The sequence below is a fragment of the Chlorocebus sabaeus genome, chromosome 4 (assembly GCF_047675955.1).
Source record: "Chlorocebus sabaeus isolate Y175 chromosome 4, mChlSab1.0.hap1, whole genome shotgun sequence".
Lineage (NCBI taxonomy): Eukaryota > Metazoa > Chordata > Mammalia > Primates > Cercopithecidae > Chlorocebus > Chlorocebus sabaeus.
In genome coordinates, this window is record NC_132907.1 from 1,559,610 (window position 1) to 1,587,500 (window position 27,891).

Genomic DNA, 27,891 nt, shown 5'->3' on the forward strand with positions numbered 1-27,891 from the left:
GGTTATTGGCATAAGAAGATAATTAAACACAAACCAAAATATTTTAAGATCATAATATAAGTGTTGCAGGATGAGATTTTCTTATTCCATCACCCTCTGTCATTTTTCACCACTCTAGTTCCGGGGAGAGGGCTCTTAAGTAAGAAAAGACAAAAAGGACGTTGTTAGCAAACACAAAGAGTTGGTTATGCTTTAAGTGTGGTAAACACTAGCCTGAGAAATGCTCTTCCTCTAGATTTGTTAATTTTGTAGGATGCCTAGGAGGGAGAGGACTGATGAAAAGAGAAGAAAATTGGGTAAAACCAGTTGGACAAGGACATCAGAATCAGTGGATAAAAAGAACTAGGGGATGGTGGAAGGGAGGAGAATGGAGAACAGGGAAGAAGACCAGAAAGAGAAGAATCTGCCAGGTGTTCCGCTGCAGTGGACGATGATGACCAACTATCTTGCTAGGACAGATAAAGTATTTCATTATCTCATAGACTCCCAGCGTGTGTATTCATCATTGCCTAATATGATTTTCTTTCTACCGACGGATTGCACTTTCCAAATGTTAAGGGCATAGTTATCTTAAGCATGAGAGTCATGAGAGGCAAGCAGGTTCTATTTTGGTTAGGAGAGGTGGATGTGGTATGGCGGAGGGTGTTCTAAGGTAGATGGTGGACTAAGAACACCATGAGAGCTGGGGATTTGACAGGCTTCTCATGCTAGAGGAATCCTGGGATGAAGATTTCTCTTTCCCAAACTGTTCCCATGAAGAAACTTTCAGCAGCTGTGGCTTTATGCTTGCTGAAGAAAGTGGTCTAGCTTCAATTAAATATGAGGGCTTCAAATTATAATGGGATTCAGATTAGCCAACTATTTCATTCACACTAAAATATAACTAGGCTGTCGGCTGGGCACGGTGGCTCACGCCTGTAATCCCAGCACTTTGGGAGGCTGAGGCTGGTGGATCACGAGGTCAGGAGATGGAGACCATCCTGGCTAACACAGTGAAACCCTGTCTCTACTAAAAATACAAAAAATTAGGGGGGCATAGTGGCGGGTGCCTGTAGTCCCAGCTACTCTGGAGGCTGAGGCAGGAGAGTGGTATGAACCCAGGAGGTGAAGGTTGCAGTGAGCCGAGATCGCGGCACTGCACTCCAGCCTGGGTGACAGAGCAAGACTCCGTCTCAAAAAAAATTAAATTAAATTAAGTTAAATTAAATATATATGTATAATATATATGTGTGTGTGTATATATATGTGTGTATATATATAACTAGGCAGTCAATCAAGTCTGCATGGTATCAAGTTCTTCCCATATTTGATCAGGGGAACGAATGATCATCTGACGCGTGAGGGTAGTAGGAGGGTAAAAGATGAAGAAAAAAGATTGAGATTATAAAGGAGACAAACCAAAGACTTTACAGTTTTGCCTGAGTTTGACCTAGTGATCCTCATTGGTGAAGCAAAAACAATCTGTTCAGAAGTCTTTCTGAATCACTGCTGGTGTTTCTTTTCTATTTGGCATCATATATAAAGCATTTCTTTTAAAGCACATGCCAGTTTTTTTCAGAGGGACCTTTGTTCTCAGATGATCCATTATTTGTGGTATCACTGCAGAATTTGGGACAAATTTCAACTTATATCATAGAACTCCTTAGTGTACTTTATTATTCAGTCCCCTCACTCCTTCCCTTATGCCTCCAAACACATTCTTCTTCCTCTCACTGCCAGAGTGATTTCAGAAGATTCTGTAGCAGGTTCTCGGAAGCCTATTGTGCAGTAACAAAGAATTCCAGCAGTGAGCTGTGAGTTCTGTCCTTGCTGGCTTTCCCAAGTGGAAGGCTACCCTCATCTTTCACTAATGGCAGACTAGGACAAGCATTAACCAGGCCTGCAAGCTTGTTAAGCACTAGGAACCCAAGCAAGAACTCACCATGCCAATCAAACCTGTTGGGTGGATATGTGGGCAGGTGTTGAAGAACTTTTCTGGAAGAAGTACACACAATCTTATTGTAAAGGGCATATGGGTGTGGGAACAACTGGGAATAAGATCCCCTAGAGTTCCTTTACTTTCCCAGTCATCTAGGAATTTGATCAAGTGTTTCATGTTCTTTTGAAACATTTAGGGGATGTTTTCAAAGTTTTCTTTTTCCTAACCTCTTTTTGTCTTAGTCGAGGGGATCCAGAAAGCAATCATGGACCTTGTAGATGAGTTTAAAGATGAATTTCCCACCATCCTAAGATTATCACAGTCTAATCAGGTAATGTGATTTTATAACCTTCAAAAGGAATAGAAAAAGTATATTCTATTCTTAGTATCATACCAATTATTTAATGCTTGATTTTGAGATCAGTGCTCAAAACTTAAGAAAACACTAATTTTGCCAAAGAAAAACAAATTTCAAATATTATTCATTAAGAGGGGTCTTTGGGAAGCAGACAGATTGTGGACCAAGAAGTGAGGTAGATTGAGAATTAAGTTTAACGACAATAACTATGTCATTAGGATAAACACGTGGCAGTCTCTCCTTGCTACAATTGCAATGTAAAATCAGAAAAATACCTAGATACACTTAGCAAAAATCTATGTCAATTAAATCAGCGCAAAAACTTGAGATAAATTTTAACAATGGAAAGATAAATACAACATGGATGTGTGTTTAATGTAGAAAGAAAACAGTAGTATCAATTTAAATAAGGTATACATGTATATTTTTTAAACCTCTGTTCCAAAAAGGATTTGAAACAGATAAAATATTGGGAGTGAAGGAGGAGGGAGGTATATTTTGAAGAGACATAAAATTAGGAAGAAGTAACAACTTCTTTAGTGAACACATGTAACCTCATTTACTCAACGGTACACAGCTCTTAATGGAAAAATGTGGTTCGGTCATTTTGATCACAGTCGGAATAGAATATGCTGTGAAGGTACATGGTACAGTAACAATCCACTTATCCAGAAGTCAGACTCTTGGCAATGTCAAACATGGGGTATATAGCCAAAACCTGGAAGTTAACAAAAAGCACGCTGAGTAACACAGTAATCACAAAGTATACATCCTTCATTCCAAAGGAGAAGTATTAGAGCTACCTTTAACCATGCCTGCAGACAACCAGCCATCAGACATTTACTAAATACCTCACTATTGCTTGGGACTGGAGAGAGGAAATACAGAGATATACAAGATGTGATCCTTTCTGCCAATGAGCTTAATCTAATGGAGATAGAGTTGTAAACGAGTAACTGCATTAGAATATGGTAAGTGTTACATCTCTATAGCTAATTTAGAGGAGTGAATGACTCTACTGAGGAAGGTCAGAGAAGGCTTCATGGAGGAAGGATGCTTTTAAGTTGGGTCCCAAAGGATGAATAGTAGTTTTCAAGGTAAAGAAAAGAGTGGGATCAGTGGGTAGGGGAAGGGAAGCATATTCCATAGGCAGTGTGGGTTAGGCCCAAAAGTAGGAAGCAGCAAGCGTGCTTCCAAAATGTCAAATAAATATAAATTAAAGGCATGTAGGATAGAAGGGTTGAGATAGGAAATAGTAGAAAATAGGAAATGTAATCAGGAGTTACAATGTGGAGGTCTTTGTATGCCATGTGAAAAAGACTGGACTTTCCCTTATATGTAACACAAATACCAGTCACAGAAAGGTTTTGGGCTTGGAAATGACATTCAGTTTGCACATCAAAAATACTTTTTTAGTGGTAATGAGATCTGAATGGAGGCAGAGCTTCTAGGAAGATTTTGTTGCAAACGACAGCTAAGAGCAAGGACATTAGCATTGGGAATAGAATGAGTTGAGCACAAGAGATATTTAGCATATTTTGAAACTGACAGTGGGGGATGAGAGAGAATGTGTAAAGGTTGAGGAAGATTCTGGATTTCGTGGGTGGCTAGAAGAATAGTGATCCTGTTAACTAAGACCAAAGACAAGATGAGGAAGAGCAGCTTTGGAGATAATGAGTTTGATTGGATCACAGTTTAAGAGGCCATGCCACGTCCTGTCCAAGCCTTGGAGTTGAGTAATAAATTGCATATGTAGGTTGGAAGCTCAAGAGAATCCCACCTGAAGATGTACATTTGGGAGTCATCAGTGTATAGTGTGTTGTTATAGTGTATAGTTAAACCATGTGTTTAACTATAGTGTACATTTAAACCAAAATGGTAATCATCACTGCTCAAGAAGATTGTGTAGTAACATTAGGGCATAGGATAGAGCCCCGCCAATGCCATTGTTTAAAGGGTTAGCAGGGCATCAGAGAAAAGAAGAGAATGAAGAGAATGAAATTCTATGAAAGCCACAGAAGTGGAGAGAAAAAGGAGAGAGGAATTAGCAGCAGTCAGAATCCTCAAAGATGTCAAGTATGGGATATATTTTTTAAAGTTATTTTTCATGTCAGTAAAAATTTAGCCAACACTCAGTGGGTAAACTTTTAGTTGCCCAGAAAATTTACTTATGTGGAACCCCTCATCCACCAATAATGCTCACTGTGTACTTAAACTCTTATTTAGCAAAAATAATTTTCTGTTCTGAATAGAAGGTAATTGTTATATATGCAGATGATTCAAATTACTGAGCCCATACATTTCTAAAAATAAATTAACTGGACAGGGTGCGGTGGCTCACGCCTGTAATCCCAGCACTTTGGGAGGCCGAGGCGGGCGGATCACAAGGGCAGGAGATCGAGACCATCCTGGCTAACACGGTGAAACCCCGTCTCTACTAAAAACACAAAAAATTAGCCGGGCGTGGTGGCGGGCGCCTGTAGTCCCAGCTACTCGGGAGACTGAGGCAGGAGAATGGCATGAACCCGGGAGGCGGAGGTTGCAGTGAGCCGAGATCGCGCCACTGCACTCCAGCCTGGGTGACAGAGAAGGACTCTGTCTCAAAAAAAAAAAAACAAAAAAACAGTTAGTTGATATGCATTCTCGTTTACCATTGAATTGGATGAGTTTTAATTGTCAGGACCTGCTGAACTCCCTTAGCTGTAGTAGAGTTCTGAGACTTGTAGAATGGACTCCCAGATGGTATAACAGAGCACAATACTGATTTAGCCTGTAAGATAATAGCCCTGGGGAAAGAGGACATTCCCAGTATCAGTCCTCATAGGAAGAGGCGGGCATATTAGATACAGGACACCAGAACTCGGACGGTTGGCCTTAGTATCAGGGGAAACAACTGCTTTCTGCCTTTGGCCGGCCCTCTCTTGGGTCTAATGTTTGAGGAGGTGTGACACTGAAGTGTAGGAATCTGCAGGCACAGTGGTAAGGTGCATCCAAATGCTGGTCAGATCAGCTAAGCAGGAGAGGGTAAGGCTTAAGAGTTTCTGAGGGCAAACTGGGTTTTCTAATACTGTATCTTAGACTTGGCATCCAGTAGCTCCCCCCTTTTTGCATTTCCCTAGCCTTTGTATAAAGTCTTTTGAAACATCGGAGACTATTTTGGCTATGCTCGAGTAGGAAGGAAAGAGATGGGCAGATGTACATGCTGGTCAATGTCAAATAGGTCAGCAGAGTAGTAAGTATTGAGAAAGGCTCAGGGTGAATCCTAGGAAGTCAGAGACAGGCGTGGAAAACCTTGTTATCGTTTTCAAGTTTTGATTCTCCCACCATTGCTGAAATCCGAGAAACTGGGGTTTTATTTAATCAAAGAAATGGCAACTTCATTCATTCATTTCTACCTTCTGAATAGCCTCATTATCATTAGAACCATAAGCATGGTTTATGGTGACATCAATTGATTGAATATTGTGATTCCCAAAGATAAAGCTGTGAGTTCCTATTTCCAAGTAATTGAAGTAATTTACTTATAGAACTTTACCCAACTCAACTAGGAACATAATTAGTTACTTTATTTCTCATTTTCAAAACACTTAACATTGCTCTTTTCCCACTATTTCCTTTGAAGAATGTATTGCTGAGATTGGCAAGAAACTTGAGCAGTTAGGGGATATTATCACATATTTGAAGTTATTTGCCCTTCAAATATAAATTATGTGGAAGACATTACTAATACTCAGTTGTTAAGCAGATGATTTTTAAAAGGTTAGATTGTAAGTGCTGCAATTTTTTTAATTTCCAGGATGATCCATACTTCCCAAACACAGGGAAAGGAATGGTCTTAAAAATTCTTAGAGGGCTTTATTAATTGGGTTGTATCTTAAAATTCTAAATTTTGTGATTAGTATTTAAATCTCTCCCTGCTCCCAGGCATGTATTTATTTAGGAAAAGGCCATCTTGCTGGCCTAGAACAAAAAAAGATTTGATGGGAATGACGATGGAATTTTTATAGAGGAATATACCCAGAATACAACCAGAATACTGATTACTAAATTGTTCTTCCTGGATAGATTTTGAAGGAAATTTTCTTTTTGAGGCTGGGAAAGTTACTTTTATTTTACTTATTTTTTTGAGACAGAGTTTCCCTCTGTCACCCAGGATGAAGTGCAATAGCACAATCTCCACTCACTGCAACCCCTGCCTCCTGGGTTCAAGTGATTCTCCTCCCTCAGCCTCCCAAATAGCTGAGATTACAGGTGCACCACCATGCCAGATTAATTTTTGTATTTTTAGTAGAGACAGGGTTTCACCAGGTTGGCCAGGTTGGTCTCAAAGTCCTGACCTCCTCCTAATCTGCCTGCTTTGGCCTCCCAAAGTACTGGGCTTATAGGCATGAGCCACGGTGCCTGGCCAGAAAGTTAATTTTAGAATCCTGGCTTGAGATGGTGGCTTCTGAGATTCAGTTCTTTCCACCTCTTCTGTCCCAACCAGCCCAGACAACAGCCTTAGTATCTACTTCTTTAGAAAGAGTAATTTTTAAAGGTTTACACTTGCAAATTTCAAAAGATTTCCATAAGATGAATTTAAAATAGTAAACCTTTAAATTATATACTACAATTGGGTATCTAAAAAATTTTAATTCCGATGCTCATTCTTGGAATAAGAGAAAAATATCTTAGGATAAACAGGGTCAATTTTTGTGAGTTTTTTAAATATGAAAGATGAATATATCTTTTTTCTGTGATCTTGTACTTAATCATATACTACAAAATAGAAGTTGTAGACAGGACATATTAGAATCCATGCCAAAAATTTTGGAGTTTTATGCCCTTAGATGTACTTTTCTGAATTCTCTATGCTTTTTTGTTGTGGTTGGTTATTGTTAATGTGTGAAAAAAACTGCTAAGAAGGCACCAATGATGTTTGGAAATTACCTGTAATGGCATTTAGGTTTCTGAAAGTAATGAGACTATGACTGTCACTAGAATGCTCTCTAATTCAATTATATTTTTGTCTTTGGTGAGTTGTTTCTTGTGGAGAATTACCATTATTGTGAAAGTTATAGAATTGTGCACTGAAAACTTTCTGTGTGGTTTCTAATGTAATATTTGGTATACTACTTTGATGTTTCTCAAGATTAATTTGTTTTATTTTCTGATACTCTTCATTCATTCATTCTGCCAAAGATAGAGTGTGTATTACGTGCCAGACACTACTTTGGCTCTGGAGAAAAAGAAGCAAGCTAAATGGATATAAAACTCTTACAATTTATATTCCAGTCAAGTAAAAAACAATGAACAAGGAAAATAAACAATATAGTACATTAGTGGTAAGCGTTAAGGAGAAGAAAAACTATAGCAGAGAAGGGATGCAAAATAGAGGTGCAGGGATAGAGAGCACAATTGATGATGTGGGTAGAGTGACCAAGAAGGTCTTAGTGAGAAAGCAATTCTTGAATGAAGATGTGAAGGAAGTGAGGGAGTGAACCTTGGGTGCTTGAGGAATCAAATGGCATAGCTAGTGCAAAATCCCAGACACCTAAAAAACTTCAACAAGTAATGAGGAAGGAAGGGAAGAGAAAAAGATGAGGCTGAACAGGTGAAGAAAAAACAACCTTTGTAGGGCCTTGTGGACCACAGTATGTACTTTGGCTTTTACACTGACAGCAACTGGAAGCCACTGAAGCAGTGGAATAGAAGGAAAATATGATCTGACATAAGTTTTAATTAGATCTCTCTGGCTGGTGTATTGATGAACAGAATGAAAATAGGCAAAGGTGGAAGCAGAGAAACCACTTAGGAGGCAAATTCACTAATCTGGAAAAGAGATGATGGTAGAATTCAAATATAATAGACTGGGTGCTGTACTGGGGGTAATGAGAAGTGGTCAAATTCTGGGACAAGGTAGAGAAAGAATTGAGTAAGATTTTCTCACAGGCTAGTTTAACAGATATAGAAGAGTAAAGTTCAGCACTCTAATTGCCAATGACAAAGAAATGGGTATGGCTGTAGCAAGAAAAAAATAAAAAAAAGAAAAGCAAGATATATATTTAAAGAGTAGAGCTCAAATGGAGAAGTCAGTTAAGAATTCTTGTTTACTTAAGAGCTCTTTAAAAATTCAGTGCACATTTGTTATAGTGTACACTGCTCGGGTGATGGGTGCAGCAAAATCTAAGAAATTACCACAAAAGGATGTATTCATGTAGCCAAATACCAACTGTTCCCCAAAAACCTATTGAACTTAAAAAAAAAAATTAAAGTAAAAAGTCAGTACACAAAATATATAAATCTAGGAGGAAAATGAAACATTTGTATCTTCTGGCTGGTTATTTCAATTCTTGATATTTATCCCAGGGAAAAAAATCCAAATATATATATATGTGTGTGTGTGTGTGTGTTTGTGTATATATGTGTGTGTGTGTATATATATATACAGATTTAAGGGTCAGGCGTGGTGTCTCACACCTGTAATCCCAGCACTTTGGGAGGCTGAGGCAGGCAGATCACCTGAGATCAGGAGTTCGAGACCAGCCTGACCAGCATGGTGAAACCTCATCTCTACTAAAAATATAAAAATTAGCTGGGCGTGGTGGTGCTTGCATGTATTCCCAGTTATTCAGGAGGCTGAGTCAGGAAAATCACTTGAATCTGGGAGGCAGAGGTTGCAGTGAGCTGAGATTGTGCCATTGCACTCCAGCCTGGGCCACAAGAATGAAATTCCATTAAAAAAAAAAAAAAAAAAAAAAAGATTTAAGTACATGGCAGGGAATTCAAGGGGTTTCATGGGGCAACAGAATCATTGGACATTGAATATATGCATGACACCATGCACAAGGTAGTTATATAGTAGTCACTCTCTGCCAGAAGTAGTTTTAATAATGCATTGGAATATTACACATCAGTTACTTTTCAAAGGCCTATTTTTCAGAAAAGAGAACCTGCGCAGAAAACATCCAAAATCAGGATGGCTATTGCTTTAGCTAAGATTAATCGAACAACATTAATTCATGGATTAAACAGCATATCCAGATCCTCCAAATCAGTGGCCAAACTTCTGCATCCTCAGCTTGCATGCAGACTTTTAGAGCTAAGGGACATATCTGGTCGTCTGCTGAGGGAAGTTAATGTGCCAAGGCAACCCCTGTATAACACGCAGGTAAGGGAATACTGCATATGCACAAGGACCCCTTTTTAAGAAACTTTTACATTTGCAAAACTTGAAAAATAAAATGTGGTGAACTTGATTGTCCTATGTATAAAACAGATATACCTGGATAAGAGAAATGAATGGTTGGGCCTTTTTAAAATACAGTGGAATCTTTGGTTTAAATAAGTTTGAAAGGGAAAGCAATGTGGACTTTTTTCTACCTTATTGTTTAATTGAACTATATGAAACTGTCCATTTCAAATGGTGCAATTTAAATATATGCATGCAAATTGCCATTTATGTTAAATCTAACAGAAATTTTACAACTAGCCTTAAAAATTATTGTTTTGTTCCCTTTTCCTCATAACTTTGTTATGTTTCCAAGATAACCTTTGTTTGACATAATATATTGAGTATATTTACCTATAAATTCAAATTACGTTTTCTACATTGTCTTATTGAAGCTCTGTTATATTTTGTTGAGGACTACAATTCTTAAAACTTTTTCGGAATCAATTTCTTGCTTTCTAAACTTCACGGCACAGAACTCAAGAGTTTTTCAATCTCGGCATTATACAAATCATCCTAAATTTCACTACAAAAGATTCAGAATTTTGCAATTCTGGCATCTAAACTGCAGGACGAATTAATTTGAACTCTCTGTTGAAGGAGAAGAAAATGAGGCTCAAATTGAGTTAAACCAAAAAAGAAGATGTATTAGCTGCTGTAAACAACCCAGAGCTGTTAAGATTCCTGACATGTCTGCATACAGGTATTCCTGGCTTTCCCCTCATAGTTGCAAGATAATTTGCAGCTGTTCCTTGGCTATATTCTTCCAGGTTCAATTTCAGCAGAGAAAAAGAGAGAGAAAACCCCTGACCCCACATCCCTAGCTAAGTCTCCAGGTCCATTCCAAGAGCATGGCTTGTGTTCTCAGAGCTTACCTCTAAACCAAGGACATGAGATTCACTGATTGGCCTAGAACTTGATTACCTGCTTATCCCTAGAGCTGGGATTGGAGCTCTGTCGAGACCACATGACCTGAGAGTGGTGTGGAATAGGGAAATCCTCAAACAAAAGTCTGGGTTTCTTCAAGAAGGTAAAAAATGGATCCTGGATAGCTGAAATCAATAAATACCCTTTATGTAGGAGTCGCTCTTTAATGAAAGATTTTGACATTTCTAGAAAGCATCATATATTTAAGCTACAAATTGCCTGAGAGCAGCATTTATAAAAGGCTTTTATAATTTCTGATGTCTGAGAAAGTAAAAAATGGTTTGTGTTTGCCAACCACTGGATTCTTTATGAACTACAAGCCTTAATCCTGTATCTTTAGGTCATTGAAAAGAAACATAGCTGTGGCTCATGCCTATAATCCCAGCCCTTTGGGAGGCCGAGGGGGGTGGATCCTTTGAGGTCAGGAGTTTGAGACTAGCCTGGCCAACATGGTGAAACCCCATCTCTATTAAAAATACATTAGCCAGCATGGCGGTGTGTCTGTAATCCCAGCTACTCAGGAGGCTGAAGCAGGAGAATCACTTGAACCTGGGAGGCAGAGGTTGCAGTGAGTCGAGATCGCACCTCTGCACTCCAGCCTGGGCAACAGAGCAAGACTCTGTCTGGAAAAAAAAAAAAAAAAAAAAAAAAAAGAAAGAAAGAAAGAAAGAAGAAAAAGCAAAAAAGAAACAAAGTTAAACCATATTATCTTAAATCCCCGCTGAAATATCTTTCTAAACCTAATGTTTTGACTTCATGTTCCCTTCCTTGCATTGTCAAACCTATAGTTTTTATAGAGGGTTGGTAGAAGAAATGTCTTTTGAAGAATATTTCTGTATTTAACATGAAATCATGTTTAAAGACACCGGCCATTATGCTATTCAGGGTCTTCCTTTTTGCTTCTCTACTAAGTCAGAACTGGGAAGGATCTGAGATCTTACACTACCTGCAAGCTAACAAATTAGCCTGCCACAATTGTACACACACATATGCGAATGCACACACATACACAAACACACACATGAGCCTTGGGTCACGAACACATGGTTTATTATTCACAGTAAAAGCGTCAGCCAGAGCAGTATCTTGTGCTGGTTCCCTATGCTTAAATTCCTTAGGGCAATGCGATGCGGGCCAAATGTTGCCTGTGCGCACACTATGTTGCATCACAGGAGAGAGGAACCTTGAAATCAGGGGACTCTGGGGACACTGGCACATCTCCAAAAAGATATACAGATGGAGAGACAGAGAGAGGGAGAGAGAGAGAGAGATTAATTATTCATTACCCTGGAATATAAGTAAATGTTTCAGGGAAAAAGGAGAGGGCTTTATTTTTAGTGGCCTACGACATGTTCAGGGAGGTACATGTCTCTCTAGAGGGATATACTTTTTCTACTTTGCAAGGCTGTTTGCTATTCAAACATGTCCTTTGCTCAGAAGGGCCAATCTGCACAGGAATGAGAGAAATCCATGATGACTTATCTCCCAACACTCATGAAAATTCAGTGGCTAGGAAAAAAAAAAAAAGTCTTTCCAGTTGAATTTGTGTGTTTTTATCCAGCAGTAAGAACTAAGAGACATAATCTGTTTGCCTTTTTACTTTGACTGATAATGAGTTTCTGAGGTAAATTTAGAGATCAAGTGTGATAACTTATTCCAGGAACCTAAGATAAACAGGCTTAGGGACTAAGTGACTTGCGCAAGGTCAGGATGTTAACTGTGACTATCTTTTCTGACATTAAAGTCCATGACTATGAAATCTCTTCTTCTTTGCCCTTATTCTAATTGTCTTATGTTCTAGCTTTAATTTTACAAACTCTTATCAAAGAAATATTTCAAAATGTATAGAAGTTAATTGATTAGCAGTCCCATTTGAATTTAAACTAGTAGTAATATTTTGCTATATTGCCTTCAGATCTCTCCTGTATAAAAAGAAATATCATTAACCATGCCCAATTCCTTCTCCTTTCTTCTCTACCAGAGGTAATCATTTTTATGAAGTTGATGTGAACATTTACATGCATACTTTTATATTTTCTCTACATGTGTATGCATATATTAATGTTTTTCCCCCATATTTCATGCTTTTTTCTTTTCAAAGTGTCTTTTACAAGTTTATTCCTTTTAAACTATTTTCTTTAATCATTTTAAACATATTTATGTGTGGTCTTTTTCATGATTGTCCTTGAGGTATTTGGAGGTGCTAATTTTTCTATTGTGATCTATATTGCATCTCACCTATAGATAATTTTCTTATAATTTTATTTTAACTGAAACTTGAAAAGAAAAAAAACCCTGAGTCTTGTTTTAAAAAAAAAAAAAAATCCCTTTTGGCCTTAGGGGTGAAACTGTCCCTCTAGAGAAATTGTGCTTGTTGCTCCAGGGATACCAGCAACCTGAGACCAGTCTTTATGTTTTTTTTTTCAGCTTAAGATTCCCTGCATCACACTGATAGGGTAAATTCAGATCTCTTTATAAGGGGCAAGCTTGGAATTTTAATCTCTCATGGGAGTCCCACATGGAGACCAGCTTCCTTACTTTCTTCCTGTACTGGTGGATGCAATTGTTTGAGTCCCAATTTCACTGAAATTGCAGTTCTGCGAAGGCTTGATCCCCACCTCACATCTATCCAAGTATCATATCCAGTCGCTGTATTAATACTCAAGCACCCAACCATTATTTTAGGGTCCAGTAACATCTCCAGAGTTCCTGGGATATAAGCTCACACACTTGCTGCTCTGGCTTTTAGTTCCCTTTTTGTTCCTGGCATTGGGGGTGGAGGGGGAAGGTCCCTTTCCTTTTTGTAAGCTCAGTTTTGTATTACATCTTTTGAGTTTCATTTTTATAGCATTTCTAGGTGTTTTTTGTGTGAGATGCTCCACATTAGCTCAGTCTGCCATGTGTATGGAACCAGATGTCTTTCAGCTTCACTTCTTAATATCTCCCTTTACAAGTTTTAAGATGATTAAATTTATTGGAAGTGAAGTATAGTTCTACTTTTTTATTTATTCAACAAATAGCGGCCAGGCGCAGTGGCTCACACCTGTAAGCCCAGCACTTTGGGAGGCCTAGATGGTGGATCACCTGAGGTCAGGAGTTCAAGGCAGGAGAATCACTTGAACCCGGGAGGCGAGGTTGCAGTGAGCCAAAATCGTGCCACTGCACTCCAGTCTGGGCAACAAGAGCGAAATTCCATCTCAAAAACAAAAAGTTATTGAAAACCTGATATGAAAAATCACTAGATTAGGTACCAGACACTCAGAGATGTCTCACCCTTGTCCTATGGACTGTGGGGCTCACAGGCAAATAAGCAAACAGTGTCAGTAGGATGCAGCAAGTGCATGATCAGAGTATGGAAAGTGCACTACAGAAGCATCAAGAAGAGACATATGATTCCAAAGAGTGGTCCGTGTAGACATTCTGGAGACAGGACACTGTATCTGAGTCTCGAAGGAGGAATTAGCCAGATGAGAAGTAGGAGAATCATTCCAAGAGAAGAACAGTATATATGAAGATACTGAAGTGAGAGAGAACATGACTTATTTGGAGAAGATAAGTAGTTCCATATGGCTAGAGTGAGACAAGTGAGAACAGTCCCAGGTCACAGGTTCCAGGGTCCTTGAGGGCTGGGGGTTAGAAAGAAGGTTTACGTGGGGAGTATACAGTAGCTAGGGTTGATAATCAGAATTGCTAGTGAGGGAAAACTAAGTTGTAGTAAACAATGTGTCTCAAATCTCAAAGGCTCAGTGAAGACAGAAACAGAACTGACTATGAGGACAATGGCCTGGAGAGTCAAAGCCACAACAGCAATGTATGAATTGTGGCAGAGGTCAATGGATTGGTCTGTAAATGGAGTGTATCTATGGTACCAGAGTGTGCTGAGAGGAAAGTGCAGTAGTATGGAGAAGCCACATCAGACAGAGTTCAGCTTACCCAGAGTGGATTCCAGTGTGAATTCCTTTAAGAACTGTCAAACTGCCTGTCTCAGATGGAGCTTTGTGTGGGGAAGTAAAAGGGGTGAAAGCTGGAAGGACTATGCAAGGGGATATGCTTTGTGGATGCATGAAAGAGATAACTCTAGGAAAACTTAGCTGTAAGAAGGTAAGTGGCCTGGTTAACTTATCTGAAGGTATCTGTCAAATACCTTCTGGATGTGTTCTGTCTGGTCACTGTTTCGTGGATGACAAATGATGAAAAAATGCATTGGTAGCTGGAGCACCTTAAATAGCTCTCCCAAAACTATTATATGGCTGAGAATACCAGTGGGGCCAGGTGACTTCCTTTGGAAACAAAGAAATAGAGTAACATTTTCATTAGGACACAAACAATAACTAGAATAGTGTTTCAGCTCTTTGACATGGGGAGTTCTGAGATGCAGCATCCAGTAATGGTCTCCTCAAGGTGAACAACGGACACTGGCTCAGGAGCTCCCTCTACCATCCACCCGGGCCTTTCTGATCGGATGTTCAGCTCTAGAGCATGCTTAATATGTCACAGCGTATTGAAATGTTGTGCCAAATAGAAGCCTCCCAAAGACCCAACCAACAAGAATGGCCTAAAGCGATTCTAATGGCCTGTGACATGTGCACAGATGGTTGGGGTCAAGCCTTTCCAGCTGGCCACTTTGTTAGAAGAGGGTTCTTTTGGACCTGGCTCTATGGATGCTGAGTAAAATTATTCCTCAAACCCCTCCAGGTTCTGCGGGACTGAGACTGCAGTGATAGAATTGTAGCTAGTTCTATAAAAAGCCTCAGGAATGGAAAACTCTTAGTGGAGAATTTCCTGGTAGTTTTCAACATCTCCAGTGCTAGTACTTACAGAATGGTGCATCTGCTAAGTCTTGTGAGCTGCCTGCCTGAGTGGAGCCCGCAGCTGCTCTAGGCTGCAGTGACCTAGATAATCGCCTTGAATGTTGACTTCAGCCAAGACACGTCAGCTCCCAGCCATCGTTGTTGACTCTGGCAGGCCAATGCAGGGCCACAGGACCAAGAGCTCTTCCTGTGATAGACTCATCCCTATAATGGCATTAGAGTTGACTGTTTCTACTTTGTATATGCACCGTGGCATGGTATAAGATAGGGACCAAAGTGAAGAAAATCCTCAGCCTTTACAATGCCTGGACTGTAGGTGGATCCCAGTGAACTTGTGTTCTTTTTTCAGGAACACAAGGATCAGAAACTTATCTATGTAAAGTTTCTTCCTTACCCCATCCTCTAAGTTAGACTCCAATTTGGGGTTTAAACTACAAACCTCATAAATATTCGGAAGTTCTATAGGTCCTACTTGGGCCTGCCATGAGGCTAACTTGGCTGGTATAATCTAGACCCAGGGAAAGAGGATATTTTCTAGATAGTAGAACTCCTGGGCTCTTGAAGACATACAGTACTCCTCCACTTTGGCAAAGGGATTAGGACATTTGAGTCTTTACAGGACCACTGGATTAAAAACTTGTTTAAGAACAATGTTCTACAGACTGTTAATACTGGGGTTAATAAATTCAGGTAGCTTTCTTTAAAGTCAGGAGTCCTTCCTGTATTCAAAGGTGTTGTAAGTTGCTAAGCAAAGACACATTCGTGTAGCTTTTCCAAACTTACAGGAATACTTTTTTTCCTGGACCTCTCTATAAGTAGCAGTCAGTGTTTCCTGCAACATTTGTCTGAGAGTTAGAATTTCCCCTATGACTCCCCTTGTAACTCTCATCAGGGTGGTTTTGGACAATGTAAACTATATGGGGCCTGGTAATTCTCCAACCTTCAGGTCATGTATAAGTGAATCTTTACTTTCTAAACTGCTCACTGTTGACTTTTTTGTGTGATTTATCTTAATAGTGAAAATAAGATGAACACACATCCTCCTTTTATGAGATAAAGCAGTCAAAATTATGTGGAAAAAGTTGAGTTAAAGGTTCAAAATGTTTTTACTGCTCAAATATCCATATATTTTACGTTTTACATGACCAAATTCAAAAAGAAATGTATGAACATAACACTGATACCAAGATATTTTTTAACTCAAATATGCACATAAAGTGAAATTATATAACAAGGTTGAGATAAAAATTTTGAAATAGGCCAAGATCATCTAAAGACTGCCACTTACTAAATTTCTCCTGTTTTTTATCTTAGCTTTTACGGTACAATATTCCTGCTCAAAGCAAGACAAAAATGAAGCAGCATGGTTTATAATATGAAAAACATGTTTTTTGAGTGAGTCATAAAGTTGAAAAATGGCTACTTGCCAGTAACCACATACATTTTGGAGGAAATATATTTTCTTGTTACAGGAATAAAAAGTAATTATTAAAAGCATTAAAATAATTTTAAATGACCCTTAAACAATATAAAGATTAATTATTCAGAAGCATAACATATATCAAGTACATAATTTATTTTGAAACTAATCAGCTTTAATTACTTTTAGGTGAAGGACAAAACCTGAGAAAGAAAGATGTAATAAAACGGAAAGAGTAATTTCTCATGTAGATACCCGTATTAGTCCATTCTTGTACTTCTATAAAGAAATACCTGAGTCTGGGTAATTTATGAAGAAAAGAGGTTTAATTGGCTCATGGTTGTGTAGGCTGTACAGGAAGCATGGCAGCATCAGCTTCTGGGGAGGCCTCAGGGATTTGGTATTACATTTCAACATGAGATGTGGTGGGGACACAGATCCAACCCATACAACACCACTTTTATTTTTATTGTATATAGCCTACCAATGATTGAACATGGACCTCCCACTATGAGTTCATATATTCACAAATTCAAGAACCTTTTCACCTGCTAGGAGGTATATCTGCTTTTCTTCCTCCTAGAGTCTGCTCTCTACTTGTATGTTTGTCTCCATGTAGCTAAAAGTAGGTTTCAAAGGCATACTATCAATTTGATTCTTCTAGCAAGAGAGAAAAAGCAGCAGCTGCTTCATTTCCTGGAAACTCTTTCCAGAAGCCAGGAATTCTGGGAAATACTGCAGGTGACCTATGGAGGGAGGTGGCAGAAACTTTCCCTACCTATCTCTACATCTAGGAGTTAGTATGGCCCGAAGAGAAAGGAGGAAGAAAGAACACAGCCTTTCCCCAACCCCCAGCACCCCAACCCCTCACTCTTAGCTACTAGGCTAGATCCTATTCTTGGTTTCCTTGTTCTATAAATCACTTAAGAGGGAAGAAGGAAATTGCAGTGGGCAATTTTGTTCTGCATTCAGTAGTGGCGGCATTAAGCAAACACTGAGTATACTAGAACAGGATGTAGACATATTTTAATAATTTCATTTACAAAAATACCTTATGTACTTTGAACCTAACATAGAAAATATAGAAAACAAGAAAGAATTTAATTTCTCTGAACCTGTGTTCTTATTTCATAGGTTTGTTAGAGGATAAAATGAGACAATGCAAAGAAAGCCAGTAGAACAGAACCTAGCATGTAATGAGTGTTTTACAAATGTTAACTATACAAAGTAGCATAACTAAATCATAACAGCAATTAAAATTTTGGTGCATTTCTGTCCAAACTTCTTCTATGCAATGTTGTGTTTATTTTAATCATAAAAACATTGGACATAGAATTTTTAAGCTTTTATACTGAAGTATACAGAATAGTGCACAAATTAAGTGTATAGCTCCATAAATTTTCATAGATTGAACACATGTATGAAAATCTTGGTAAGCAGCACTCAAGAAATCTTCTCATGCTGACTTACAGTCACTAACTCTCACTCTTGCTAGGATAATCATTTCCTTTTTTTCCAAAAGCATAGATTAGTTTGGCTTGGTTTTACATGTTATATAAATGGAATCAATCATACTTGTACTTACTATTTTGAACCTTGATCTTTCTCTATTATTACTAATATTCCCTCTCTAATAAGGGACTAATAATTTCCCTTAATGCTACCCATGCACAGACATTTTACCAAAAACTTTACAAGCATTTTCTTATTTATCTTTACAGCAAATCTGTGAGATAAGCATTAGCTATTATTCTCAATTTGGAGATGAGGGAACCAAAGCTTAGAGGAAGAATTAATTTGTCCAAGATTTCATTATTCAAGAACTCCGGGACTAGAGATTAACTACATCTATCTACTCTAGAGTCCCTCCTTGTAATGCAGTCCTTTACCACTCTTCACGAGCAGTAGTGTATCCCAAGGCAGCGTAGCTTAATGATCAGCTTGGACTCTGGAGTACCATTTCCAGTTTAAATCTCACTTTGCTACCTACCAGCTATATTACCAGGGGCAAGTTGCCTACCTTTCTTTTTTCTGCTTTCCAGTTGTGGAATGAGGATAACAATAATACCAACTTCACATAGGATTAAGAATTAAATGTGAATACTTACAAAGTACATTGAACAGGACCTGGTAGACAGTGCCATATAAATGTTCATTCAACAAAAGGTTATCACACGTTCTTCAGAAGAACCTTTTATGTATTTATTTTGAGATGGAATTTCACTCTTGTTGCCCAGGCTGGAGTGCAATGGCATGATTTCAGCTCACTGCAACCTCTGCCTCCCAGGTTCGAGCGATTCTCCTGCCTCAGCCTCCCAAGTAGCTGGGATTACAGGCATGCGCCACCAGGCGCAGCTAATGTTTGTATTTTTAGTAGAGGTAAGGTTTCACCATGTTGGTCAGGCTGGTCTCAAACTCCTGACCTCAGGTGATCCACCTGCCTCGGTCTCCCAAAGGGCTGGGATTACAGGTGTGAGTCACTGTGCCCGGCCCAAAAGTACCTTTTAAAAGGCTGCATACTATTCACAGTAGCCAACATATAGAATCAACCTACGTGTCCAACCACAGGTGAATGGATAAAGAAAATGTGGTTTACATATACAATTGAATACTATTCAGCCATCAAAAAGAATTCTGTCATTTGTGATGGCAAGGATGAATCTGGAGATCACGTTAAATGAAATAAGCCAGACACAGAAAGACAAGTACCACATGATCTCACCCACACGTGAAATCTTAACAACAAAAAGTTGGTATCATAGAAGCAGAGAGGAGAACAGTGGTTACCCAGAGACTGGGTGGGGAAAGGGGAAAAGGGAAGGATGGTGAGAGGTTGTTAAATGGGTACAAAATTACAATTAGATAGGAAAAATAAATTCTGGTGTTCTACTGCACAGTAGGGTGACTATGGCTAATAATAAAATATTGTGTATTACAAAATAGCTAGAAGAGAGGATCTTTTAACATTCTCACCACAAAGAAATGATAAATGCACAATGTGATACAGATGCTAACTACCCTGATTGGATCATTATATAACATAGATTTCTATGGAAACATCAAACTGTGCTCCTTAAATATGTACCATTACAATGTGTCAATTAAAAATACATAAAAGGTTTGAAAAAATAAAAAGATTGCATAATATTCCACTGAGTGGATATAACATAATTTTCCTAACTATTCTGGAATCATTGATTGTTTTGGTTTTTTCAATGTTATAACTCTTTCATGAACGCTGTCTAATGAACATTATGTGCATGTTTTTACCATGCATTTATATGATTTTATCAGCTACAGCCTGTACCTTTTGGAAGTTCATTGAAGCCACTGAGTTGCTTGGCTCATACTTCAGAGGAGCCTGGCTAACTGCCACTCACTGCTGAGTGGAAAGGGAATGTTTTTCCTGAAGTCCTCATTTCATACCCTCCTCAAGGCAACAGAGGTGGCCCATGAGACAGTATAAACTGAATATGTTACGATGATATGTTTCAGGCCGGTACACCTACTGCCAGAAACTAGAAACACAGGAGAGGCAACTTCATTATTGGTGTTAAACTTCTCTGTGTTTCATGAGAGCCTGTTGCATATGAGCACAGAACATTTTCTGAAGCTTAATGATCATCTAAGGTTAATGCTGGCCTTCAGCAGTCTCCTGATTAACATTTCCAAGCAGGTCATTAATCTCTAGGAAAAGCTTATTATTTTGATTGCTGTTTACCTGAGGTTGTGAATAATTAGTAAAGAATGATTACATGAATTTGAACAAAGGAAAGACTGTTTTTCTCATATGCACAGCAGCACCTCCTAGTGTGCACGGTTGGTAATTGTGAGAAGTTAGTCATTTAGATCGCAGAAATGCAAGATTTTTACAGATTTGTCACAGGTTTTGATTAGCACAAGAAAGTGTCTTCTTGTTGAAAAAGGAAAAGTAAACAATTTTCACAATGTGAAAAAGCCCAGATAGTCTAAAGTAGATGACTTTCTTTAGAAAAAAAAAAATCTCATTTTACAGTAACATTGTAAAATATGACATTGAAACATGGAAAATGTTTGTTTATTAAGAAAATCTTTTCTGTTTTTGCAGGTCAGAAAGGGTTCTTTGTTTGAAATCATCTCCTTTCCAGCAAAGACTGCTTTAACTAGCATAATATATGCTTCATATGCAGCACTAATTTATTTGGTAAGTTAAGAAAATTATTAGAATCTAGAAATAAATCTACCTATCTTATGTAATGTTAATAATACTGTGCAATAGTATACGGTACAATATTTAATGTTGCCATTCACAGTCTCATTACACAAAACAATTTTTAAAATTTCCTTTTCTGATAAGCCAGGTCAATCTACCAAAAACCAGTTTGCTTAAATAACTAAAAAAAATTTTTTATAAAGTTTATTATTACCACTTGCATATTTTGATCAAGAAATTTAGTTTTACTTTCATTTAGCTAGAGTTGTTTTGTTCCAGCCATTGTGCCATGGCTGGCTAAAGTTCAGTTTTCTGTCATTTGGGGTCTCTCCCTTTGGGGAACGCAGGTACTAGTGTATTTTGGATGACAAATGCGTGCATGAGAAAAATGTAAAAGATTTTTTATGTTATAAGGGTTTTATTTTCTATTAATAGCCACTTAAAAAAACTATAAAACACAAAAAGGAAAGTGTACAGCTTAATGAATTATCACAAAATCTATTAATCTTTATACTACCCAGGTCAAGAAACATTACCATAATTCCAGGAGCCTCTTTCTTGCCTCCCACAATCACTTCCCTTTCCTATATAGGATATCACTATTTTGACTTATAATACTACTGATAGTTTGACTGCTTGAATTCTATATAAATAAAGTCATATAGTACATATTCTTTTGTGTTTGTCTTTTGCCCAACACTGTTTTAAGATCATTCATTGCCTGTAGCAGTAGTTTGCTGATTTCACTGCTGTGTAGTGTTCGACTGATTGACTGTATCAACATTTATTTATCCATTCTACTCCTGATGGACATTTGGATTATTTCCAGTTTTGGCTACTATGAATAAGGTTGCTATAAATATTCCTGTACATATCTTTTGGTGAAACTGCTAGGTCGTAAGGTGTGCATGTGCTGATACCTAGTAGATACTACCAGAGTTTTCTAAAGTGGTTTTTTAACAATTAACACAAATCTCAGATTTTATAAAAGTCCCAGTTGCTCTGCATCATTACTGACAGTATTGTCAATCTTTTGCATTTTAGCCATTTTTGTGGGAATGTAGTATTATCACATTGTGGTTTTAATTTGCATCTCCTTGATTATTAATGAGATTGAGTACCTCTGCATATATTAATTGAACATTTGGATATCCTCTTTGTGAATTTGTTAAAATCTCTTCTTGCTTTTCTATTGAGATACCTTTTTTTTTTAAAAAAAATTGATTTTTACTTTAAAAAACATATTCTAGGAGCCTTTTTTGATTACATATGGAGAAATTTATTCTGTGACTTGCCTTTTCATTCTTTTAGCAATGTCTTTTAAAGAAGAAATTCTTAGCCAGGCATGGTGGTGTGTGCCTATAATCCCTGCTACTTGGGAGGCTGATGGGGGAGGCTGAAGTAGGAGGATACCTTGAGCCCAGGAGTTTGAGACCAGCCTAGGCAAAAGAGTGAGATCCAGTCTTAAAATAAATAAAAGCATATCATAATTTTAATGTCATCCAATTTATTAATCTTTTCCTTTATGTTAAGTGCTTTCTATGTCAAAGAGAATCTTGACTTACACCTAATGTCATGAAAATATTCTCCTCTGTTATATTCTAGAAGCTTTATTAGTTTACCTCTCACCTTTAGATTTATACTCCATCTTGAACTAATATGAGGTAAGAGTCAAATTTTTCCCCACGAGTATCCAATTAAAAAGCCCTTTTCCTATTGTCCTAGAATACATTTTTTTTTCTTCCATAAATCAAGTGTCCTTTATATGGGTCTGTTTATAGATTCTCTGTTCTATTCAGTTGGTCTATTTGTCTATTCTTCCACCAATTGAGCACTGTATTAATTACAGGACCTTTATAATATATCTTAATAACTGGGAGAATAAGTCCTCTTTCCAGTTCACGAACGTACTATTCCTTCTATTTATTTTGGTCTTCTTTAATTTCTTTTAATAATTTTTATGGTTTTTTGTTAGCATTCTTACACATTTTTGTTAATATTTTATATCATATTAAAACATAAAAGAAGTCCCAATTTAGAGCCAAGCAGGTGTGTGCGTGTGTGTGTGTGTAAGTGAACTAGATCTAAAATATACAGGGAAGTACATAGGGTCAAGAATAGCTAAATACCCTTGAAAAAAGGTAGAACTTACTTTTAAATGTATTAATTCAGTTTTTACAAAACTAAATTTATCAACTATTTTGCCACTGTTTTAAATTTTCAAGAAGTACTCAATATCTTAAATGTGAAACTTATACAAAATTGGCATTCAACTAAGCTAGGATGCAAACACATTGCACAAAATGAACAGGATGTCATGTCTATGGGGAAATAAAAACTAGACTAACGCAAAAATTAGATTTCAGTTTCTCAAAGGCTGTTGAAATCATCTCAACAATTTGTCATGCCATGAACTTTGTAAGTAGGTAATAGAAACAAATTTTATCTGATAACTGGTCATATATGTATCTAAGGCCCGGGAGAGGTCAGGGTTAGAATTTTGGTTCTGAAAACAATATATATGTTAGATGTTAATGTCCTATGAGTGGAATCATGTCAAGAGAAAAGAGTGGTAAGTCAACAGAAATATGAAGAACAGCAATATTTAGGTAAGCTAAAAAAGAATCCATTTGGGACACAAGAAGCAACAATCAGAAAGGCAGAAAGAAAATCAGGAGAAATAGTGCCAAGGAAATAGAGACTCAGGATGTTGTCAGTAGTTAAGTGTCAAATACAAGCAGAAAAGTCAAGTAAAATGAAGATTTGAAGTGTCCATTAGATACAGTAGTAAAGATGTCGAGGTTAACCATCTCAAAAATTATTTCAGCGGCAGAAATAAGCAGGTTTCAGAGTGACAGAAGGTAATAACATGGAAACAGAATCTGGTTTAACTAAGAAGAGAGAGTGTGTAGCAGTCAATAGAGAAGCAGATTTTCAGAGATTTTTAGTTTTTAAATTTTAGGATGGAAGATACTCAAGCATGTTATAGATTGCAGGGGAAGAGCCAGTCAAGAGTAAAGAGGCTGAAGAGACAAGGAATAATTGACAGAGAAGATGGTAGGATGTAGGTTAAAAACAAACATAGAAGGAAATTGACCTTGATCAAGACCGTTCATTTTCTGAGACTGGGAAAAAAGGTGGTTAGAATGTGCACAGATAGAATTTTTTGTTGGTGAGGGAAGAGAGAATGTTTCAAATAGGACAGAACTTTCCAATCTTTTTCACAACAAGACATTCATAGAAAATGATCGTATTTGGGATAAATGGATGAGGCTGTTTACAGCTAAAGGTCATGACTTTAAAGGTTTCTAGCGCCAGGTTTGGATACATAAAAGTGCAAGTAACAAAGGATATCTGAATGACAGTACCTTAATCAATAAAAACACTTAAATATCTTAATTAGATGTTGGGGGTTAGGCAATTCCCAGGTTTGTACAGTTAGGTCCAAAATATTATCAAAGCCCAGGTCTGAATGTCTGTGCTTCCCCCAAATTCTTACGTTAAAATCTAACCCAAAGGTGGTGGTATTAGCAGGTGGAGCCTTTGGGAGGTGATTAGGTAATGAGAACAGAGTCCTCAGGAATGGGATTAGTGCCCTTAGAAATGAGGCCTGAGAGAGCTGCCTTGTCCCTTCCACCATATGAGGACATAGACAGAAAACCAGCCCTCACCAGACACTGAATCTGCCAGTGCCTTGATCTCGGATTTCCCGCTCTGCAGAACTGTGAGAAATACATTTCTATTGTAAGCTACTCAGTTCATGGTATTTTGTTACAGCAGCCCTAAAAGCCTAAGACAACAGGGTCTTTCCCTGTTTTTCTTCTAAAAACTTGTTTTCAGTCCGTAGGTTTGTTGCCTCATGATCAAGCATCACATCAGTGTTCAAAGCAGGAAGAGAGAGAGAGAGGGAAAAGACAGTCTATACAGGAGGAAAAACTTTTCCAAAAATCCTGAGTTCCTTCCCAGCAGACATATCATTTTATTTCATTAGCTACAAGATAGCTAATGAACCAACTGAAGGGAAGTGAGGAAAAGTGTCTGTGTTCCTCAATTCTATAGTGAGAGGCAGGCCAGAAGGAGGAGGCAGGAGGCAGGAGGGCAAGAGGAAGTTGAGGCTGTTCAAGCTTGAGGACCTCAATCCTTTGGCTGTTACCTCTAATTTAGGAAACCTTGTATGTGTTTATAATCCTTTATATTAACTTGAGGCATTTTTTTGGTGAAATAAACTGGTTTAAGTCTTCTCATATTTCATAAATTTTCTGTTCTCATTGCTTGCCTTAAATACTTAGCATCATCATCATCTTCATCATTAGTAAACTTACAGAGTAAGTGTAATTAATGCAGTCCTTAGTGATTCTGAATATTTGAAGTTATTTTTCTCTGTTTTATTTTTGACACGCCTCTCCTTAAAGTACTGAGTGGCAGTTTTGGAGGGGATGGTGATCACATATTTGCTCAGAAACCATTGATAGTAGCTTACTAAATTCTTACTGATATGTTGATGTCCTTTCATTGTACATGTAAGCATAAGCAAAGTCTAGGGGGAAGAAAATTAAAACAAAAGAACTATTTTGTGAAAAACATGTTTGAGGACAAATTCCATCTCTCAGAAAATGTTTCATGTAATTACATCAAGAGAATAAAGATGCAAAACATCTAATGAATTGGGGGAAAAGATGTAAAACATATTCATGGAAGCATACTAGGTTTTAAATTGCTCTCTAGATTGTATTATTTAGAACAATCTCGCAATGCTTATTATATTATGTGCCTGCAGGTCCTGAAAAGAAGTGTTTTTTATTAGATTATGTAGATTAAATGACTCTATGTGAAACACTATATTGTATGTTTTAATCTGTGGTTAGTAGCTTAAAAAGAAACTTTACTTTTCAAACTATTTTTATTGTATAGGCAGTCTGTGTTAATGCTGTGCTGGAGAAGATAAAGAACATCTTCCAGGAAGAAGAATCCATAAGGCAAAACAGAGAGGAGAGTGAAAATTGTAGAAAAGCCTTTTCTGAGCCTGTGCTTTCGGAGCCTATGTTTGCTGAAGGTGAAATCAAAGCAAAACCTTACAGGTCACTGCCGGAGAAGCCAGACATTTCAGATTACCCCAAGCTTCTTGCTAATAAGCCGAGTAATAAGATCCAAGTTTTACATTCTGTGTTTGACCAATCAGCTGAAATGAATGAGCAAATCTGAATACAGGTATCACTGAACAGAACCTAAGAGTTATCTATTTAATGGCACATTTCATCTGACAAAACTCAGAGTCTAGTTTACATATTCTGAATTGCTCTGCTTTCTTAAAAAAAAGAGAAGGGGGCTACTATTAAAATGTCATTTTCTAGTATTTACATGATAGAGTAAATAAAATGAATATTGATGTGGAATATAGGTACTGACTATATACTTTTAATGAACAAGAAAATCCATCCTTTGGTGGGTGAGACTTTACACTGTGGTTTATAATATAAGCATATTTATAATACATTAACATTTTTATTAAAGACTTGTTTTGAGAGTCTAATTCTTAGGAGAAAAAAAAAAAGCCCTATCAAGATGCTGCATATCAAAATAAAAGGATAATTATTTTTTATATGCAGACTGGAGAGTTTGAGTCTGCCTATTATTACTTTGTAAATCATTTGTAAAGTTATGAAGGATTTGCAATTCACAGATGTCATAAATTTATAAAACAAAATATTTACAAATGTGATGAGAAGATTTCTGTATATGAAGACAGTACATATGATATTTTTTATTTCTACATTTAGAGATACAAATTTAGAATGAAAAATCAAGTGCACACTACTCATTATTCCCAGTGGCTCTTACAAGAAAATATTTCTGTAATTATTCTTGCAAACCAGGGCTACAGTTTTTGCCTGAAGAAAGTACTTTGATTTTCTTCTATACATTTTATATTCTGGACACGTGTTAAGACCTGACTGGGCATTGAAGGATTATCACATGATAGAATAGACCGGGATGTACCTTCCTGAGAGACAGTATATTCTCTGTACTTAGTGAGTAGTTGCTGCCACAAACAGTGTCTATAAAAAGCACAAGTCTGGTTCGTCGGTTGTCTGAGAAATGAGGACCAAGTGCTACTCATGCTATCCGTACTCCAACAGAAAAGGAAGTGTAATAATATGTAGCAAAGGTCCCTGTAAGCAGAGTCTTTACTATATAGACCTTATTCATTTACTATTTTTATAATAACCAAGGGAAAGAGTCCAGGTCAGCTCCTTAGAATGTTAAGTATTAGATTTAGATGCTTAATGTAATTCTCCTCCTCTAAACGTATTACTGTGCTTTGCGACTAGGTTCCAATCTTGACAAAAAGTTCTTCTCACTCTGAATACATCATCTACTCATTTTGGCTATTTCTGGTCCCACATAGTGGTGATTTTTGCGTGAGCACTGACGATGCAAAAATCACCACTATGTGCTGCTGATTTTTGCATGGTGGGTGTCTGGGGTGTTATTTTAAATACATTACAGCTAGTATGGTATGAGCACCAGGCAACTGAACAGTACTGACCATAAATAACTGACATGATAAAACCAGGGTGAACCAACTGAACAACAACCTTGCCTGGGAACTCCAAGGAATAAAATCCTAGATCTCTCTATAATATTTATAGGAGACACTTAGTTGTACATACATTCACATAAAGTTCTAAAAAAATTTTAAAAACCTTTATTTGAAAATTTCATATAGACATTCGAAGTACACTGGCTCACTGAATAGGAGACTTTACATCTCTCATGGCTGGGCAGCAGCTGTGTCTGGCTTCCTTACTTCAAGATCTGCCTTGATCATAGAGAAACTAAGCCAAGGTTTATTTGGTTTTGATGTCTAGCACATTGGTTAAGTTTCTTATTTTCAAGTTCAGCAGGTAAACTTATCTCATTTTTGGAGGTATTTTTAAAGTATAAAAAGTCTGCTATGTTATTTGGGAAAGTTGTACAGTTCAGATGTGAACATTTCAATGTATTTAAACTTTACCTAAAAATGTAAAAATAACAATCAAATAGGAGAGGTAGGG

At 37.5% G+C, this 27,891-nt stretch overlaps 2 protein-coding genes across 4 annotated transcripts in view; one reads left to right on the forward strand and one right to left on the reverse strand.

Annotated features, from left to right (window-relative positions):
- On the forward strand, window positions 1–26,038 carry SPATA9 (spermatogenesis associated 9). The gene is made up of 5 exons (XM_007978838.3): window positions 1–1,983; window positions 2,161–2,249; window positions 9,199–9,426; window positions 20,732–20,827; window positions 25,748–26,038. Exons 1-5 carry the CDS (start codon window positions 1,923–1,925, stop codon window positions 26,036–26,038), a joined length of 765 nt encoding a protein of 254 aa, XP_007977029.3. The 5' UTR covers window positions 1–1,922.
- RFESD (Rieske Fe-S domain containing) overlaps window positions 25,747–27,891 on the reverse strand; it is a 12,081-nt gene continuing 9,936 nt past the window's right edge. For all 3 annotated transcript variants that reach the window (XM_037982221.2, XM_073014577.1, XM_037982222.2), the window contains one exon: window positions 25,747–27,891. This exon is cut by the window's right edge and continues 749 nt beyond it. The gene's annotated coding sequence lies outside the window, so the exon portion shown is untranslated.